This window comes from Orcinus orca, chromosome X (genome assembly GCF_937001465.1).
Source record: "Orcinus orca chromosome X, mOrcOrc1.1, whole genome shotgun sequence".
NCBI classification, from domain to species: Eukaryota; Metazoa; Chordata; class Mammalia; order Artiodactyla; family Delphinidae; genus Orcinus; species Orcinus orca.
The window spans coordinates 37,249,129-37,269,136 of NC_064580.1; the positions used below are offsets into that span (position 1 = coordinate 37,249,129).

The 20,008-nt window shown below is 35.7% G+C and overlaps 1 protein-coding gene across 8 annotated transcripts in view; it reads left to right on the plus strand.

The window, feature by feature from the left end:
* The window catches only part of USP9X (ubiquitin specific peptidase 9 X-linked), a 122,894-nt gene that overhangs the window by 44,161 nt on the left and 58,725 nt on the right, over window positions 1–20,008 (plus strand). For 6 of the 8 annotated variants that reach the window (XR_007474832.1, XM_033408540.2, XM_033408541.2 and 3 more), the window contains exons 8-15: window positions 224–475; window positions 552–690; window positions 3,154–3,306; window positions 4,217–4,321; window positions 8,431–8,637; window positions 9,996–10,132; window positions 11,300–11,448; window positions 19,215–19,302. Coding sequence is in view for 7 of the 8 variants with exons in the window: in XM_033408540.2 (XP_033264431.1) it covers window positions 224–475; window positions 552–690; window positions 3,154–3,306; window positions 4,217–4,321; window positions 8,431–8,637; window positions 9,996–10,132; window positions 11,300–11,448; window positions 19,215–19,302 (1,230 nt within the window). In the remaining variant the exon portion in view is untranslated. The remainder of the gene's footprint in view (window positions 1–223; window positions 476–551; window positions 691–3,153; window positions 3,307–4,216; window positions 4,322–8,430; window positions 8,638–9,995; window positions 10,133–11,299; window positions 11,449–19,214; window positions 19,303–20,008) is intronic. The other 2 variants (XM_004281352.4, XM_004281353.4) reach the window with 1 other exon arrangement.

The following is a 20,008-nucleotide window of genomic DNA, read 5'->3' on the forward strand; positions in this document are numbered from 1 at the left end:
ATCTTTGGTTGCAGCATGCGGGCTCTTAGTTCCAGCATGCAGGATCTAGTTCCCCAATCAGGGATTGAACCCGCACCCCCTGCATTGGGAGTGTGGAGTCTTAACCACTGGACCACCAGGGAAGTCCCCGGATTGTTTTAAAGTAATAGGTACAGTCTGAGTTCAGTCCTAGTTGAATTGTAAGAAATTGAATATTAAAAGAGATTTTTGTCTCTTGTTTCAGACCATTTGGACAATGCTATGAGTTTCTCACTCTTCATACGGTGAAAAAGTACTTCCTTCCAGTAATAGAAATGGTTCCACAGTTTTTAGAAAACTTAACTGATGAAGAACTGAAAAAAGAAGCAAAGAATGAAGCCAAAAATGATGCTCTTTCAATGATTATTAAATCTTTGAAAAATTTAGCTTCAAGGGTTCCAGGACAAGAAGAAACTGTTAAAAATTTAGAAATATTTAGGTTAAAAATGATACTTAGGTAAGATATTTACCTCTTGAAATAATTATTTATGTGAATGTTTAGAATCGTATTTAACACTGAATTTCTCTTACAGATTATTGCAGATTTCTTCTTTTAATGGAAAGATGAATGCACTTAATGAAGTTAATAAGGTGATATCTAGTGTATCATACTACACTCATCGGCATGGTAACCCTGAGGAGGAAGAATGGCTCACAGCTGAACGAATGGCAGTAAGTCCTTTGATTCTACTTTCATGAATAAGAATCTATCTAAGGCAAAAATCAGAATAGCTCTACTTAAAGTTAGTAATGTTAACATTTTAAAGTAAACTTTTGAAATTGGGAGGTGTTTGGATTGATCTACAACTCTGTTAATCCTGAGAACTTTTTGTGATAACATGGTTTATTATTTGGTATATTTGGTGATATGTAATTGTTTGATGATAATGGGTAGCTTAGCACATCTTTGATAAGCTTACTGCTGAATGTAGGTGTTCTGAAATAATTATTAGCTTGTCGGGTGGGGGGTTGAAATTGAGTAAATAAAGGTGATTTGGGAAATAGATTGGGTAGTATCTGGTAGCTATTGAATGAAGTGGCCTATTCATTTGATGAATTCCACTTAAAGATTTTAAAATAGGAAATAGAATTATTGGAATAAGATACACATGACTTAATGTTTTGTCATCATTGTAAGGACTTCGCTTAAGCACTTACATCATTTTGATGTTGAAAGTTTAGGAAACTTTACCCTAGATAATTTGCATATATTATAGTTTAAAAATGAATAAGAATGCTACTTAAATATTGAATAACTTTAGTGCATACTGTCTGACAGTACTGAGGAGACATCTGTAAAAGAACTGTCCTTGACCTCAAGGAGGCCTCAGTTTAATAGGAAAACAGTGATTAGAATGTGATAAAAGGTATGTGGAGGATGCCTAGACACATTGGCCCTGTGTTAGGGGGTCAGGTGGTAGACATGTAGTTTTGTGTATCTGATTTGTCTGTTCACCTTGTGGAAAGTCGAGCACAGAGCTACTCAGTGTGGTCTGAGGTCTGGTTCTGGTCCTTGAGCTGTTGCCAAGGCTAGATGAATATGGCAGATGGCACTGAGTGTTTAGAAACTTCTGTAGCAATTTCATATTGCCACATTTTAATGGTATTCTACAAAAATATCTGTCTGTAATAGATTAGAAGTAAAAAAGGGCCTTTACCAGCTGAGAAGTGTACTTCTTTAGCACATTTTGGGGCTAAATACTTTTTATTCTCATTAAATTGAATAGTGTAAAATCATACAGTGTGGACTGTTACCTTTGTATTGTATCATGAGTTAGTTTTCTTTTGTTGATTTAAATATTAAATAAATACCTGTCAAGCAATATAGCATAGTGTTAGAGAAACAGACTTCGGTAGCTTTCAGCCTTGATTCAGATTCTGGTTCCAACACTTCTGAGCCTGTTTACTTTTCTGTAATAGGGTAATACAGCCCTCATTAGGATTGCTGAGAAGATTAAAAAGCTAATGGATAAGCAATAATAGTGTAATTGGTTAATAAATAAAAGTAAAAAGTACCTTTTCACCCAAATCAAAACTGGTATAAAAAAATCTAAAGATCCTAAAATAAGTCCTATAATCCACCATACCTAAACCATGGTGATCACTACATTTATTTATTTATTTAAAAATTATTTTATTTATTTATTTTTGGCTGCGTTGGGTCTTCGTTGCTGTGCACGGGCTTTCTCTAGTTGTGGCGAGCGGGGGCTACTCTTTGTTGCGATGCGTGGGCTTCTCATTGCGGTGGCTTCTCTTGTTGCGGAGCACCAGCTGTAGGTGCGCAGGCTTCAGTACTTGTGGCTCGCGGGCTCTAGAGTGCAGGCTCAGTAGTTGTGGCGCACGGGCTTATTAGTTGCTCCGCGGCATGTGGGATCTTCCCAGACCAGGGCGCAAACCCGTGTCCCCTGCGTTGGCAAGCGGATTCTTAACCACTGCGCCACCAGGGAAGCCCGATTGCTACATTTAAATAATAATTTTCTGAGTAAATGCTGGAGTAAAATCTTTTTAATGATTTCACTGTTTCTAATTCATGGAAACATTTCTGTATGTGCAAAATTAAGTTCCATGAAATTATTGTGATTTTTCATAATTTTGTAGCAAAAGAACACATAACCATGTTCCATTGTGCATTATATTTTGAGTTGTTTTGTTTTGTTTGTTTTTTGTTTTGTTTTTGTTTTTTTGCGGTACGCGGGCCTCTCAGTGTTGTGGCCTCTCCCGTTGCGGAGCACAGGCTCTGGACGCGCAGGCTCAGCGGCCATGGCTCACGGGGCCTAGCCGCTCCGCGGCATGTGGGATCTTTCCAGACCAGGGCACGAACCCATGTCCCCTGCATCAGCAGGTGGACTCTCAACCACTGTGCCACCAGGGAAGCCCATATTTTGAGTTTTTAAATTCCTACTAATGTTTAAAAGTGTGAACAGGGACTTCCTTGGTGGTTCATTGGGCAAGACTGCGCTCCCAATTCAGGGGGGCCCGGGTTTGATCCCTGGTTGGGGAACTAAATCCCACATGCATGCTGCAACTAAAAAAAAAAAAAGAAGGAGAAAAAAAACCCTGGAAGCTAAAAGTGTGAACAATACTTTATGTATATATTTTTAGAAGCTTTGAAACAAGTGTTTGAATTCTATTTAGGAGTGGATACAGCAGAACAATATTTTATCCATAGTCTTGCGAGATAGTCTTCATCAACCACAGTATGTAGAAAAGCTAGAGAAGATTCTTCGTTTTGTCATCAAAGAAAAGGCCCTGACCTTACAAGATCTTGATAATATCTGGGCAGCGCAGGTAAGGAATTTAAGATGGTGGCTCTTTGGTTTGTAAAAGAAATGTACTAAAAACTAAAGAAATGGTAATAGTTGTAGTTAAAAGGGATGAAGACTTATACTGTTTGACTTTTAGTATAGGTAAATGCTTATTGTTTACAGAAGTCCTGTCAAGAATCCTTTTGAGATGGCCAGTAATATTTCTAAAATAAAAAATATTCCAACATCTACTGTATGTATTTGGTAAAGGTTGGCAATTTGTAGGTTTTAAATAAGAGGCAAACGTAAAATAATAAGAAATGTCTATTGAAAGAGTATAAGACATCCATAATTGGTTTCTTCATATACTGAAAACAAAGAACTCCGATGTCAGGAAAGTTAAATCACTAGATTATTTATAAAATCCTGTAATAATCCGAAAGATTAATAGCTTTTAGAAGGATAAGTGATCTTTGGTCTCAGAGATAGAAACTATGTGATTCCTTTGATTATCTTAATGACAAGTTTCTATTCATGGATCACTTAGGAAGTATTGATGAGTTCTAGATTACAAAGCTTTGTTCATTGAGTCTGTAGAAACCAAGAAAGCATTCAGTTTTGCCTTTGAGTGCTTAAGGTTCCAATTTTGAAACAGTACCACTGGTGGGCCTTATTCTCCTATTTGCAATGTTAGAACTGGCATGTTAAATTCAATAAACTGTAATAAAAGTTCACATGAATTCCCAAAGTCTACATTAACCATGTATGTCAAGAAATTGAGTTGTCAGGTTTTAGATGGCAGTTCTAAAACATGTAAAATATTAGGAATTTTCTTAGGTTACACAGTTAGTTGGAGATGGGAATACTTTATTAATAGTTTTCCACAGACAGTGTATGCTACTTATTGCTGTTCAAATTTTAGTATGCTCTGATTTTCTTTGGTTTTTCAATAGGCGGGGAAGCATGAAGCCATTGTGAAGAATGTACATGATCTACTGGCAAAGTTGGCATGGGATTTTTCTCCTGAGCAACTTGATCATCTTTTTGATTGCTTTAAGGTAATAGTTAACATAGTAGTACAGTTTCATTTTTAATACAGTTAATTCATTAAATCTATGAATGGTTCTTACCCAGTAAGTACTTAAATGGAAATCATTAAACAGTTTCTAGTGTAAAGGAATTGACCATTGTTTTCTTTTTCAATGAGATCTTGATATTCATTTTTATAATAATAGTCCTCATAAATAAGGATTTTTTTTTTTAATTCAGTTGTCAATTTGGATTCCTTTCCCCTAGCAGTTTGTGTTTTTATTATAGGTTCAAGTGAACTGTAGGACTGCAGGGAAGGATTAATTGGTTGCAATGAAAAATAAAGAATCAACAGCAAGGACTACCAATACCTTAATAGTCTGGGGTGATACGCACAGGCGAATTGGAAATGTAATTCATGGACTTAATGGAAATGTAATTCAAAAGGTAGCCCAAGAGCTCCTACAGTCATATCTGCATTGGTGCCATGATGCACTTTTTAAAGCCATATTGTGTAGTGGTCTCTCCAGTTACTAGTGCTGGGTTTGTAAAAGCCAAGTGTTTGGTGAATTTGTGGATTAAGAACACAAGATGTTATGGCAGTGTTCACATAGGGGCATTCTGTTAACAACTGGCATTAGATCACAAAGGGATCTTGTTAAAAATAACAGTTATAACAGTTATACTGACTGCTGGTGGGAACATAAGTTCCTACAACCACTTAGGAAAATAGTTTGGTGTTTCTGGAAAAGTGTAAGATTTTCATGACTTAATCGGTTTGACTTCTGAATATATACTGTAGAGAAACTCATGCATATATACACCAGTATACACAATCAACATTTGTGGCAGAATTATTTATAATAGCTAAAAATTGCTATGTAAGATGGATACATTGTGGAATGTTCATATAATGAAACATACCAATGAGAATGAGCAGATTTGAGCAGCTCAACCACAAGGGTGAGTCTAATAAAGAGAAGGTTGAAGAAAGGAATGAAGGCACACAAGAATTTCATATACCTTGATTGCATTAACATAAACTTCAGAAATAGACCCAGCTAGCTTCTGGAGTGCTGCTTACCATATTACATTTGACCTGGGTAATAGTTACATAGGTGTTTACATTATGTAGTATAATGTGTATGTTTGTACCGTCTTGATGTGTATTTCACAATTGAAGAAAAAATAATACCAATTACTGGCTTCTACCTAAGACCAATTAACTCTGAGTTGCTAGGAATGGGTCCTGGGAGTCTGTATTTTAAGCAAGATTCTCAGATGAATCTTAAGTACATTAAAGTTGTAAATCACCGCCTTATGGAAAAATTAAGTTTGAAGTACAACAAAGGCAGCTAAGGAAATAACAGAATCAGTTACAGTGGGGTACTCTAAAGTTAATTGCCATTCATTTTTAATTTTGAGATGACTTACGAAATGATGGTACATGACCAGTGATGGCCATGACAGGAGGAGAAAGAAGAGGTTGATTGTTATTACATTCTCTGGACCCTCCACTTTAGACCACTTCTAAGAGTGGTCTAAATACAATAATAGTCTAAATATAAAAATAATTCCATCATCTATGCTCCCCCCCTTTGGATTAATAGATGTTTATTGAGCGCTTACTATTTGGTAACAAGCACTGTTTTTTGAGGTGTTGGTAAAACTAACGTTCTTATGGAGTGTGTCTTGAAACTTTCTACTAAAGATGATTCAAAAGAAGCATGAAGTCCAGGTCACTTTGCAGTTCTTTATAGAGTGCAACCAAATGATTTCAAAGCTTATTGATTAGACTTATGTACTTGCCTGGTCTAGCTGGTCTAGTTTTTCAATGTTTGAGTTCTAATTAGGTCTTCGTTCTTCAAAGTGGTTATACCAGTTTACAGTCCCATTGAGATTTTCACATCCTTGCCAGCACTTGTTTTTGTCAGAATTTGGGAGTTTTGATAGTCTGCTTGGTATCAAATGTTACTTCATTGTCGTATTGGTTTTTATATCCTTGATCACTAATGAAGTTGAACATCTTTTCATATGTTTCTATTCTCCTTTTATGTGTGTGTGTGAAAAGCCTGTTCAAGTCTTTTGCCTAATTTTTCCCTTTTGAGTTGTTTGTACTTATTGGTTCTTAGGAATTCTTGACATTCTGAACACTAGCCATCTTTATCAGTTCAGGTGTTGCAAATTGTGGTTGTTTTTTGTTTTTTTTTTTTTTACTCACCTTATGGTGGCTTTGGATGAACAAATGTTTATTTTTTTAAGGAAGGAATTTTTATTTATTTATTTGACTGCGTTGGGTCTTTGTTGCTGTGCGCGGGCTTTCTCTAGTTGTGGCAAATGGGGGCTACTCTTCATTGTGGTGCGCGGGCTTCTCATTGTGGTGGCTTCTCTTGTGGAGCATGGGCTCTAGGCGTGCAGGCTTCAGTAGTTGTGGCACGTGGGCTCAGTAGTTGTGGCTCGCGGGCTCTAGAGCGCAGGCTCAGGAGTTGTGGTGCACGGGCTTAGTTGCTCCATGGCATGTGGGATCTTCCCGGACGAGGGCTCGAACCCGTGTCCCCTGCATTAGCAGGTGGATTCTTAACCACTATGCCACCAGGGAAGCCCTAAACAGATGTTCTTAATGGATTCTCCTTTTCATATTTAATGACTCTAGTATATGTCTGTTAGAGATAAGTACATGAAGAAAAACTTCACAATATCGTTATCATACCTAAAAACTAATAATTCCTTAATATTCTCAAATAGTGATGAAACTTCAGTTGCCTCAGATTATACCTTATTTTTGGAGTTTGTTTGAGCTAGGCTCCATAGTTTGTAATCAGTTGCATATGTCTTTTAAGTCTCTTTGAATCTACAGTTCCCCCCTTTGTCTTTACTTTTTCCTTGTAAATTATTTGTTGAGGAAACTGGATTGATTATTGCTTTGTTGTATATCAAAAGTATGATACAGAGCCTTTTTTGTTGTTGTTTTGCTAGAATATGTCATAGGTGGTGATGTGCTCTTCTTTAGGAGGCACATAATGTTTGCTGGTCTCTCTTTAAAATGTTCTTAATTGTAATACAGTCTAATATTTCAGTCTTGTTTTATATTCCTAGCAGCTTTCTCTTATTCCTTTCATAATTTTAAGGGGTCTAGGAGGAATTAGAAGTATGCACTCCAGTTGACTTATGACATACCCTGTATTTATCACATTGTAAATGTCTGAGTAATAATTTCATTGAAAGGATCCTCTGTAATTTACTTAATCATCCTTCTGCTATTTGCCATTAGGTTGATTTCAGTTTATTTTCCAATAAACACTGATTATCAACGTTATACATACACCTTTTCTCATGTTGTTTAGCAACATCCCTGACCTCTACCCACCAGATGCCACCAGCCTGCACACATACCCCATTGTATAAACTGGGCATTTAAAAAGTACCATTTTAGAGAGGGTTTGTTTTTTTGTTTTTTGTTTTTCCATTTTAGAGTTTTTAAATGAGTATTCTGTCTTCTAAATTGAAATAGCATTGTATCATTTCTGTTCTGTGTAAGTCTTGGATAATAACAGACTTTGTTATAGACCTCTGTTTTTAAATGCGTGTAATGCACATTGCTCTATAAAAGGCTTTTTTCATTTATTATGAAAATGTTTGTATATCAAGTTGTCTTTAACATCTTTTAATATAATTTTAAAGGTGCAAATGACAGACTGAATCTAAGGCAGTAGTTTTCAACAGGAGGCTGTTCTGCTTCCCAGAGATGCTTGGCAATATCTGGAGATATTTTTTGTTGTCACAGCTAGGAGGAGGAGTTGCTACTGGCTTCTAGTGGGGTAGAGGCCAGGGGTGTTTTTAAACTTCCTACAGTGCACGTGACAGCCCCCCACAAAACTGGAAAAAGAGTTTTCCAGTCCAGAATGTTTGTAGTACTCATGGTTGAGAAACTCTGATCTACGGTATTTAACTGTAAATGGAGATTCTTTTGTTTTTCCTGGAATTTAAATCTGTCCTGTCTTATCGCTCAGATACCACTTGAATAATGCTGTGCTTAGCTGTGTTGTTTTTCTGATGAATATAGTTTATCCAGTGACAATTTTAAGCAGTGACCAATAAATATGTGTTGTTTCCATATCATTTAAAAAATTTTTTCTAGGCCAGTTGGACAAATGCAAGTAAAAAGCAGCGAGAAAAGCTACTTGAGCTGATACGTCGTCTTGCAGAAGATGATAAAGATGGTGTGATGGCACACAAAGTGTTGAACCTCCTGTGGAATCTGGCCCATAGTGATGATGTGCCTGTAGACATCATGGACCTGGCTCTCAGTGCCCACATAAAAATACTAGATTATAGTTGCTCCCAGGTGAGGTTGTGCTGCCTTGCTCACGTTTTGTGACCCTTCTCGTTCACCATGAGGATGGCTTAGATATAGAATAGTTCCAGATTTTTCTGACATTGTTATTTTTGAAATGATCTTCAAGAATTGACATACTCTGTTCATGTAGGTCTCTCTTCCTCTTAGGTCTCTATGTCTAAGTTTTGTGCATCATCTAAAAGCAGTTTAGTCTTAGTAGAAAGACGGTATAAACAAAACAAGTAATATAGTGGTGGTAGTGTCAGATGTATGGTGCTGAAATACCAGTTTCAAATATCAGTAGATCATATAAGATATTAAAGTTGATTATGGACTTTAGAGGTAAGAGAAGTTAGGTTTTCTTTGCTTCTTACGGAAGTTAAGAAGAATTAGTAGAATTTCCTAAACACTAAAACATTTAGTGCCTTCCCTATGAGCAGATCAACAGCTTCCCTACATTCTAACTTCTAGCATGTGTATCTTTTTAATTCATGGTAAAATGAATATTGCTGAGTAACTAATTTCCTACTTGTTAAAACTATTTCCTATACTAATGAACTGAAATTTAGATAAGAACTAATAGCTCACGTAGGTGTTTTCTTTTTTTTTTTACTGCACTTGTACTAGTAGTTCATTAAGTATTTAGTATACCAAATAGTAATAAGAACCTTGAGTTTAAATTATTTCATTAAAGAGAGACACAAACACAAAATAAAAATAATCTGTACTTAAAATTGTTAGGTACACAAACCTACATTTCTGATTATTATTGACTCAGGGAAGGAGTAAAGTATGAGAAGTAAAATATATCTGAAGTTATTTTGATTTTATAACATTAATTTTTAATTGCTTATTCCTGTTTCTGTCTCTTTCTCTCCTTGCGTGTGAATTTATTTTTGGTGAATTTTTTTCACTCAGTTGCCGTACTATTTTCTTGGTAAAACATAAATTTTCAATGTTCCTTACTATGCTAAAAACAAACCCATACAGAGTAACAATTGGAGTTACACGTTATTGCTGGATTTTATTATGTGGTAGACTCTCCTAATACATTGGATAAAGCTAAATGTCTACCTCCTGGCAACTTAAAATCAAACTTTTCAGTGTGCTTAATACCTTTCTGTAGATATATCTGAATCCGTGTCATGTTGAGTTTTTATAATAGTGTTTTACTTGTGGGAGTTTTGGTAGTATATGTGGAATAAAAAATGTACTTAAAAGCAGCTTTTTATTATTCTTTACTGCAGTTACAGCATAATGTGTATGATGCTAATCTTAAAAGCTCTATTTTGTAATTCTCAAACTAATTTGAAGGTGGAATTCTCCTGAGTATTGACCTATATAAAACATTGAAATTGTTTTTTAAGGACCGTGACACACAGAAGATCCAGTGGATAGATCGCTTTATAGAAGAACTTCGTACAAATGACAAATGGGTAATTCCTGCACTGAAACAAATAAGAGAAATTTGTAGTTTGTTTGGCGAAGCACCTCAAAATTTGAGGTAAGGCTTTTAGCAGAAAATTTCAATATTTTTATTTATGTATTTTCTTGAAAAGAAACGGCATTGTCAGTTGGTGAAAGCGAGTTTTAAAAAAGAAAATTACAGTGGGGTGACAGGACGCTTACACATGGATTAAATTTGAACAAAAGAAGATTCCTTTATCATATCCACCTCTCTTATTGAAGAGGAAGTAAGACACAATTTAGTGATAAGTATCAGAATAAAGATGATAATATTGCTTTCATGTTATCTTTTCCAACTCTTATAACCAGAAAGTACAAGAACAGATTATTCCAGTAACTAAAGTTTGGCATGTAAGATATTTAAAGTCGGCTATTTAACAAACTTTAGCTAAAATAAATCAGAAAGTATTTTTAAACTATACCTATCATCTTTCATCATTTGAACATACCTGAAATCTAGTGTTTGAAATTAACTTTAAAAACTATTTAAAAAGCCAATAGGTTTATTTTACTGTGAAAACTTCTGTAGTATGACATTTCAAAGTTAATAAAACGTTAAAACATTGCAAAGTAAACCAATTACGGAAATATAATGTCTGTAAGAAATATATAATACGGATTAGGGTAGATCCAGGCAAAAAGGGAAACAAAGCAGGAAGGATAAAATGCAGTGAGGAATGAGATTAATAGATACAACACATGCCACTGAAATTATCTGGCATACTTGATGGAAATAAGAGATAATTCTGTACTTTGAATGCCTAATAAATAAAATTTTAACAAAAGCACTTTCTTTGATTAAATTCTCCACTACATTTACAACATAATCTTTGTGGTGCTAATGTTACAAGAAATGTTTCTATTTTATAATTCTGGAAATAATCATGTAAACTTGTAAGTGCTTTGCTACTACTGTAGTATGGGAGAAGAAATCAGTCATTGATTTTCCCATAGTGTGAAATTGGAGAATATTAATGCATAGTTTTTGTATGAAGGAAGAATAGTGGAATTAATGTCTTATTTTTGAGGCATTGATTATTTTCTTTTAAATAGCTTAATATTGTCATTAAAGAAAATAAACGGCCCAAAGTTAATTCTCTTATAAAGGAAACCATTTTAAGTGTTTAAATTAGTATCTTGGAATTTAGATTGTATAAGCTCTTTCGATTACAACAGAGTTTAATTGCCTAATTATATTGTTAAGTTCTTCTCGTTTCAGTCAAACTCAGCGAAGTCCCCATGTATTCTATCGCCATGACTTAATCAATCAACTTCAGCACAATCATGCCCTAGTTACTTTGGTAGCAGAAAACCTTGCAACTTATATGGAAAGCATGAGACTATATGCTAGAGGTATGTATTGTAAGCTAACATGAACTATGAAAAATAACAGCAGTTTCCCTTACCAGCGTTTTTTTTTCATCAGTTACCTTAGAAGTGACAACAAATGTATTTTTAAAGATGCGAGGTAGTTGATTTTATAAACTGTGTTCCTTTATGAACTTGTGATCCACTTTTACTCCCAAATCTTACACAGTCTAAACTCCAGGCCAGCATTTCAAGGCTCTTTACTAAGTGCTTGCCTTACCCACTCTCCTTGTTTAAGTTGATTTATTTTTCTTCCCTGCCTGGGAGCTCTGCCTGCCTATACTACAATTGTTTGTTACCTTCCTAGGTATGTACCTGACTCATTTTCATCCTTTGTTTCCTTACTACCACCACCGTTATCTTTTCAAGAAAACTTTTGTCTAAGTCTGTTCTTGCAAATACTATAGTTCTTTTGTAATCCTAAGTCCATGTTTCATAAGTTCTTCAGACTTTACGAATTAAAAGTTTATAAGAAAGAGATCCGAGGCTACTAGAATCCACATGTTTACATTGGTTTCAAAGTGTGGATTTGTTTTAACATGTTAAGGTAAAGATTTCTGTGGTGTCAACAGTCCGTTTTTAAGCGCCTGCTGTATGTGGAGCTCTGTTTCAATGTGCTTTTGCCCTCTGACAGTTGTGTCTGAGTCTGTGTGCTAGGGTACAGATGGGTTCTTAGTACATATTCCTCTGTCTTATGCCAAACTCATAGGCCCCAAAATAAACCCCAGAACTATCTTGTAGGTTTAAGTTTCTTCACATTGCCATAGAAAGAAAACTTTATATTACCACAGAGATAGAATTGAACATAATGGTTACTGAACATATCACTCGTTTAACATGTTATAGTGTAGAGTCTGCAGAAGCCAATATACGTATTAAAAATGAGGATATTTCTAATACTCATTATTTGAAGAGTTAGACTCTTGGCATTGTTGAATAAAATCCCAACCAAGGTGCTTATAAATCACAAGGTTTTTGCTTTGCTTAACACTTAAGGTACATACATACATTCCCATATATAAAACTCAGATAAACATAATTGAGAGACTAAGCAGCTCTCAAGATACCTGAACTGATTTTGTTGACTCTGTTCTTCCATTTACCACTCTGGGCCAGCTGAGTCCTCCTAGTTAATAGATTGCATAGCCGGTTTAAGCATCAGGCAACTGATAGGCACGAGGCAATAATCTTTTATCATTTCAGTCCTAAGTTCCATCTAAGTAGCATGATAGAATAATCAGGGCAACATAGGCATGCAACCATATGATTTATGTTATATACCAAATGCAAACAAAATCTGAGAGAGGCAAAAGAGGTTTGCATGTAGTACTCCCAAGCATTCAAACATCTCGGCTCAGTTTAATGTAACTCACATTCTGTTATGATGCCACCTCTTCTTGATGGTACAAAGCCCTCACAGATGCCAATGCAGGCCTTCCCCCCAAATGAAGCCTTAATATAAACCACATGTGTTGCATTGCTAATTTTTACTTAATTTATTTGCATGTGGTATTTCATTTAATTTCATTGTCAGAGGTTGAGAATCCTGCTCTCGAGGCTATCAGGAGATGATACATGTACAGTTCAGCCTCACTAGGGTTTTCTTTTCCTTTGTAGTCAAATTCTACATGAGTCATTGCTTCCAGTTTCCCTTCTTATATTGTCTGTATCTTCACAAAGTAAGAGATGTGAATCTGCATAGTAAGATTGCCTAGATTTGAAACATGACCTAACATATTAGGTGTATGACCTTGAACAAGTTATTTATGCTAGAATAATGCCTGGTACATAGTAAGCCCTTGAATTCTTGTTGCTACTGTTATGTTCCCCTGACTTAATTGACACCATACCTTCTAACTATCTTTGATACCTTTTCTTCCTCTATTGTAGTAATATTCTGATTAATACTGATCAGTCTCCAGATACTTAAATATGGGGGAGAAAGTAATTTTTAAAGCTAGTAAAATTTTCCTTGTTAAAACAAACTTTTCACACCATTTGGAAATCGATCAACCACCGATTTCCAAATTTGCAATTCAAAAATAAATTACGTTTTAGCCTCTATATAATGAAAGTGTTGCATGGATCCCATTAGGTATGAGACATTATTCAGCAGGATAACATCAGGCTTCTAGTTTACTGATATTCTCAATTTCTGATAAGTATTTCACCAGTATTATTTGTCCTGCCAATGTTTCATCTGTACTAGTATCTTAAGCTTTGGCGGGGTGGGGTGGGGTGTGTGGCGACATTTCCTCAATAGTATGGTCAGCCGATTCTGCCTCCTGTTTTAACATTATTTAGATAAAGTAATGAACTTACTAAAATTATCTTCAATATTTACTCATGTGTTCTTATTGCCTTCAAGCATTGGTGCTTACCAAGTCATTTTTTAAAAGTTTTTTTATATGCATACAGCACAGTATAAAACCATCTCTCAGTTTTCACTTAAGGTTTACCTTATTGGTAGGATAGACTTTGTACTGGCTTGAACACTTATAAAAGTTTTATTTACCATTTTTCCTGGTTTCTGGATAGAGTTGGAGGACTTGTCTTTATTGTAGATCACATTTTTGCATTTTGTCTTCTGAGGACTGCCACTTTCAATTACCTCCTCATATACAAGGAAACCCCAATAAAATTAACAACTGATTTATCAGAACATTGGAGGCCAGAAGGCAGTAGGCCAACCTTTTCAAAGTGCCAGGGGCAGGGAAGGGACTTGACAACTAAGGACCTTACATTCAGCAAAACTGTCTTTCAGAAATGAAGGCAAAGTAAAGACATTTCTCAAACGTTGCGATAATTTGTTGCTAGCCAACTTGCCTTTGAAGAAATATTAAAGGAAGTAATTAGGCTGAAGGCAACTGACAGCAGACAGTAATTCAAAGCCATGGTGGGTGGAGGGGGGAATAGAAGACCTGAACAGTATAAACCCATAAACTGTACCTAAAAGATATCTGTAGAATACTCCACCCGAAAACAGCAGAATGTACGTTCTTCTCATGTATACACAGAATATCCTCCAGGATAGACCATACTCTAGGCTATAAGCAAGCCTTATTAACTTTAAAAGCATTGCAGTTATACAAGTAGGTTTTTTGTACGCAGTGGAATTAAATTATAAATTAAAAAGTAAATTTGGGAATTTCATAGGTGTATGGAAAGTATACATTCTTTACTAACCAGTGGGTCAAAGATGAAATGCCAAGTGAAATGAGAATATGCTGAGATGAATGAAAAAGAACAAAATGTCACAACTTACAGAGTGTTCCGAAATCAGTGCTTAGAGGAAATTTATACTGCAGAATTCCTGTATTAAAGAAGAAAGACAGCAAATCAGTAACATTTCACCTTCAAAAGGTAGAATAGAGAAAACTAACCCGAAAACAAAAAGGAATTAATAAAGATTAGAGCAGAAATAAGTGAAATAGAGAAGAGAAAATCAATGAAACTGAAAGTTGGTTCTTTGAAAAGATCAGCAAAATTTACAAACCTTTAGTTAGGCTTAGTTGTGAAAGTCAAAAAGGAGAGGCCATCACCACTAACCTTAAATTTAAAAAATAAGAGAATGCCAGATTACTGAAATTGACTCAAGAAGCAATTGAAAATTTGAATAGATGTATAACAAGTAAAAAGATTGAATTAGTAATCAAAAAACTTCCCACAAAGAAAAGCCCAGAACCAGGTTTAGTGAATTTCATTAGTGAATTACTGAATTTACTGAATATTTAAAGAAGAATTAACACCAGTCCTTCACATATTCTTTCAAAAGGAGGAATACTTCCAGGCTCATAGTTTGAAGCCATTATTATCCTGCTACCAAAATAATACAAAGACATCAAAAGAAAATTGCAGATCAGTATACCTTGTGATATAGTCAAAAGTTATCAAAAAAAACAAGCAAACAGAATCCAGCAACATATAAAAAGGATTATGCACCAGGGCCAAATGGAATGTATCCCTGTAACACAATGTTGATTTGACACCCCAAGTCAATTGTAATATACCATATTAATAGAATAAAGGGCCCAAACTATGAGATCATCTCAGTAGATGCAGAAAAAGCATTTGACAAAATCCAACACCTTTGATTATAAAAACATTCAGCAAACCAGGAATAGAAGGAAATTTCCTCAACCTGATAAAGGGCATCTCAAAAAACCTACAGCTAACATCATACTTAATGGTGAAAGACTGGCTGCTTTCCTCTTAGGATTAGGAATGAGACAAGGATGTCCACTCTAGTCCCTTTTATTTAACATTCTACTGGAGATGTTAGCGAGATCAACTAGACATGAAAAAGAAATAAAAAGCATCCAGATTGGAAAAGAAATTGTAAATTATGTCTAATAGATAACACCATCTCATATACAGAAAATTCTAAAGAATATGCTAAAATCTATTAAAACTAATAAATGAGTTCCCCTAGATTGCAGGAATTAAGATCAATATACAGGAACTTCCCTGGTGGTCCAGTGGTTAAGACTCCACGCTCCTGGACTTCCCTGGTGGCACAGTGCTTAAGAATCCGCCTGCCAATGCAGGGGACACGGGTTTGAGCCCTGGTCTGGGAAGATCCCACATGCCACAGAGCAGCTAAGCCCGTATGCCACAACTACTGAAGCCTGTGTGCCTAGAGTCCATGATCTGCAACAAAGAGAAGCCACCGCAATGAGGAGACTGTGCACCGCAACGAAGAGTAGCCCCCACTCGCCACAACTAGAGAAAATCCACACGCAGCAACAGAGACCCAATGCAGCCAAAAATAAATAAATTTTAAAAAATAATAATGACGAGCCAGTTCATGTTAGCCTTAGCCATAAGCTCACTGATCTCTTTATTTATTTAGAGCTGAATGTTTATGGACAGAACCACCAACCATCTTGTTTATGTTTTATAAGCCCGGAAACTGCTCTGTGGCGAAGTGTAGGGCTCCTCTATTCCTATTTAGCATAGAGGGATCTTCTTACTTCTTGACTTTTCTTGATTATTGTTTGGCTTTCATTGAATGTTTTCAAATCTCTTCCCTATGTTCAGGGTCCCAGCTCTTGATAAAGTGCTGCCACCTAAATAAAAGGGAGAGGATGCTAAAACTAGTGGGTAAAAGTTTGATAGACAAGCTATTTACATAGTCTCAAAGTATGTCCCCACAAATTAATTAAAAAGGAAAATAGTAACTTTACAGTGGAGAAACCTGATGGAAACCGCATCGACCAGGTGATCAAAGTTGACATGAATACTGCCGCAGAATGACATACGCTGTTCCTCCTGATAATGATTCTTTGAGGAGGATATAGGGTTACTTCTGTGGTACTCTTTGTTGCCAAAATGCCTAGCCTGAATCTAATCATGTGGAAGCATCAGAGAAGCCCACATTAAGCAACATGCAACAAAATTGGCTCATAGTTTTATAAAAGGTCAAGAAATAAGAATGTTGAATTCTCCAGATTAAAGAAGAATTAGCGTGACAGCTGAAAGCAGTGTGTACTTAATCTTGGATTTGGGGTAAAGAAGGCATAAATGGACATTACTGGTAAAATTGGAGATATTTTTTGGTTATCTTAATTTGGGAGGGGGGCAGTTGGGCAAGGATGCTCCTGGAATTTAGTGGGTAGAGGCCTGGGATGCTGCTACATATCCTACACTGCTGCATAGGGCAGTTCAACACAGCAAAGAATTATCCAGCCCGAAATGTCAATAATGTGCTGTTGAGAAGCCTTGGGTTAGATAATACAATACTATTGTATCAGTGTTAACTTGATAATTGTGTGTGGTTATGTAAGAGAATGTCTTTGTTACTCAGAAATGTTCATTGCAGTATTTAGGAATAAAGGGACATGTCGCCAAGTTACTCTCAAATGGTTTAGAAAAATTACACACACACACATACATATATGTGATGATTAGTTAAGCAAATGGGGCAAAATGTAAACAACTGGTGATGCGAGTAAAGGTCATAAGTGTTTCTTATATTATTTTTTAAACTTACTTTTGAAATTATTAAAATTTCCCCTAAAAAAGAACCTGACAAACAAAACTGTGTGTAAACTCCTTGTTAAGGAAAAAAGTCCATCATTTATTCAGGTACTTTGACTGATGCTCTGAAAAAGAAAATTGCTACATAGTGGAATAGAATTCTACTCAATTTCTTGAGAAAACCTCTTGAGAAGTAGTGCTTCAAGTCCTGAGCCCTAATGAAATTGACTTTTTTGGGGAGTAGACAATATGTGTTTAGGACTTGGGTAGATAGCAGTATTATGTGGAAGTAGAAAGCAGGTAGTCATAATACATTGGGCTGCTTTTCTTCACCAAAGCATCAAAAGATGTTTCTAAACATTGTAAGTGGTCCATCTTTACAACATGTTAAGATTTTGTTCAGAGAAGAAACCTCACTGTATTTGAAGACATTTATTGGACTTCCCTGGTGGCGCAGTGGTTAAGAATCCGCCTGCCAATGCAGGGGGCACGGGTTCGAGCCCTGGTCCAGGAAGATCCTATATACCGCAGAGCAACTAAGCCCGTGCGCCACAACTACTGAGCCTGCGCTCTAGGGCCTGCATGCTGCAGCTACTGAGCTGAGTGCTACAACTACTGAAGCCTGCACGCCTAGAGCCCATGCCCCGCAACAAGAGAAGCCACCGCAAGGAAGAGTAGCCCCTGCTCACCGCAACTAGAGAAAGCCCGCGTGCAGCAACAAAGACTCAATGCAGCCAAAAATAAATTAATTTTTAAAAAAATTAAGACATTACCATTACTATGTCTAAAGCGTCACACACAATCAGAATTCTTTGGCACTAGCATACACATACCATAAGATCCAGGATATGGAAATACCAGTAATTAATGCTAATTAAATTATACAATTTCTTTTTTAAAAATTACATAATTTCTTATTCCTGCATAACTTGCCTCAACTTTCTGGAAGAAATGTCACTGATTCCCAAGTAGTTGAAAGCACGTGTTCAGAACATTTGCTTCAGCTTTCTTCTGCTCTAAGCCACAAATTAACTTGACCATTTCCAGATCATATATGGCTTTTTCCAATAAAATAAAAACAAAAAAACACTGTCCAACGTGTTTTTAGGACCGGAGGTGCTTTTAAAGATTTTTTTTGCTCTGGTCTTTCATTGCAAACACTGTGAGACTTTTTTCTTCCATTGTAGGGTATACTCTAATGAAAGTAAAACCAAAGGGTTTACTAGCTTTATTTTATTAAAATTTTTTTAAGGAATTTCCAAATTAAGCTAGGCCTAGTGACCAATATATACCCATCATCGTGCTGTGATAGAAGGGTAGGTTTTCTTAAATTTATCTGAGAATGTTCAAGGCTTTCATAACATGCTGGTGGTGATTATGGTATGATAACTTCATTATGTAGAGTAGCATCTTGCGTTAACTCTAACTTCCTAGATAGAGGTTGGTAATATGATTTTTTTATAACATAGGCCACTCAGGTCAGTCTTAGGCTGTAATCAGAAATTCATTATGTATGAAAATTGGGCGAAGGTGTTGTATGAAGAATTATTTTTGACAGCACATTTAACAGACTATTTTCTTTTGGTTATGTGAAAGGAAAGGTTATTTTGGTTGGGAAAAAGGAGATGGATAGAAACTACCAGTAATTAGTAAATTTCATGTTGCCTTTTAGTGATAAAGGATTAACGACTTTTTAACTGACTTCCTTTGATTAAAGTCAGCAATGATATGGATAACCATGTGTATAATGCAAGATTTTTCTTAATTTGCAGACCATGAAGACTATGACCCACAAACTGTGAGGCTGGGAAGTAGATATAGTCATGTTCAAGAAGTCCAAGAACGGCTTAACTTCCTTAGGTTTGTTTTAAACAATTGGTGTTGCTCTTTTTAAGACAAATAAAGAATACCAAGTTGATATGCTGTATGACTAGGTCTTTGTTAGGTGGCTCTTGCCATATTTTATTTCCCCATGTGGAAATCATTACATGAAAGTCACAGGACATTTCCCTATGTGTTCATTATTAAATATTTTAAAATTATTGGCTGAGTTTTAACTTTTCTTCTTTGACTGCAAAGAAGTATTTTGAAGAGAACACATTTAAACCTTTTGTATATAGACTTCTGGTCTTCATATTTGTTTATATTTATTTTTAAAGAAGAGATTTCCATATTTTGACAGAACCAGGTAGAGAACCATATTGTCTATGATATCATAGACAGTAAGGAAATGGGGAGAAAAGGCTGTTGGACCAGCACCCTAAAAGAGTGATTGAGTTCTTTGGTGCCTCATTTATCCTAACAGTGGCTGACAAAGGCAGTCTGGAGTCATACGTTAACAACATTATTCTGATGGGGATGAAGAAAAGAGGTTTATTCCCTTAAGCCAAAGTTAAATGTAGTCCAAGGCTTGATTTACTCATTGATGTTTAGCTTTTAATGATTATACACTTGTAGATTTGAAATTGTTAAAATTTTTTATGATGAGAGGTTTCTTGTGAATTCAGAAACCACATCATATAGCAGAAGAGCTTATTCAGATCATAAGCATGCTGAAGGAAATGCC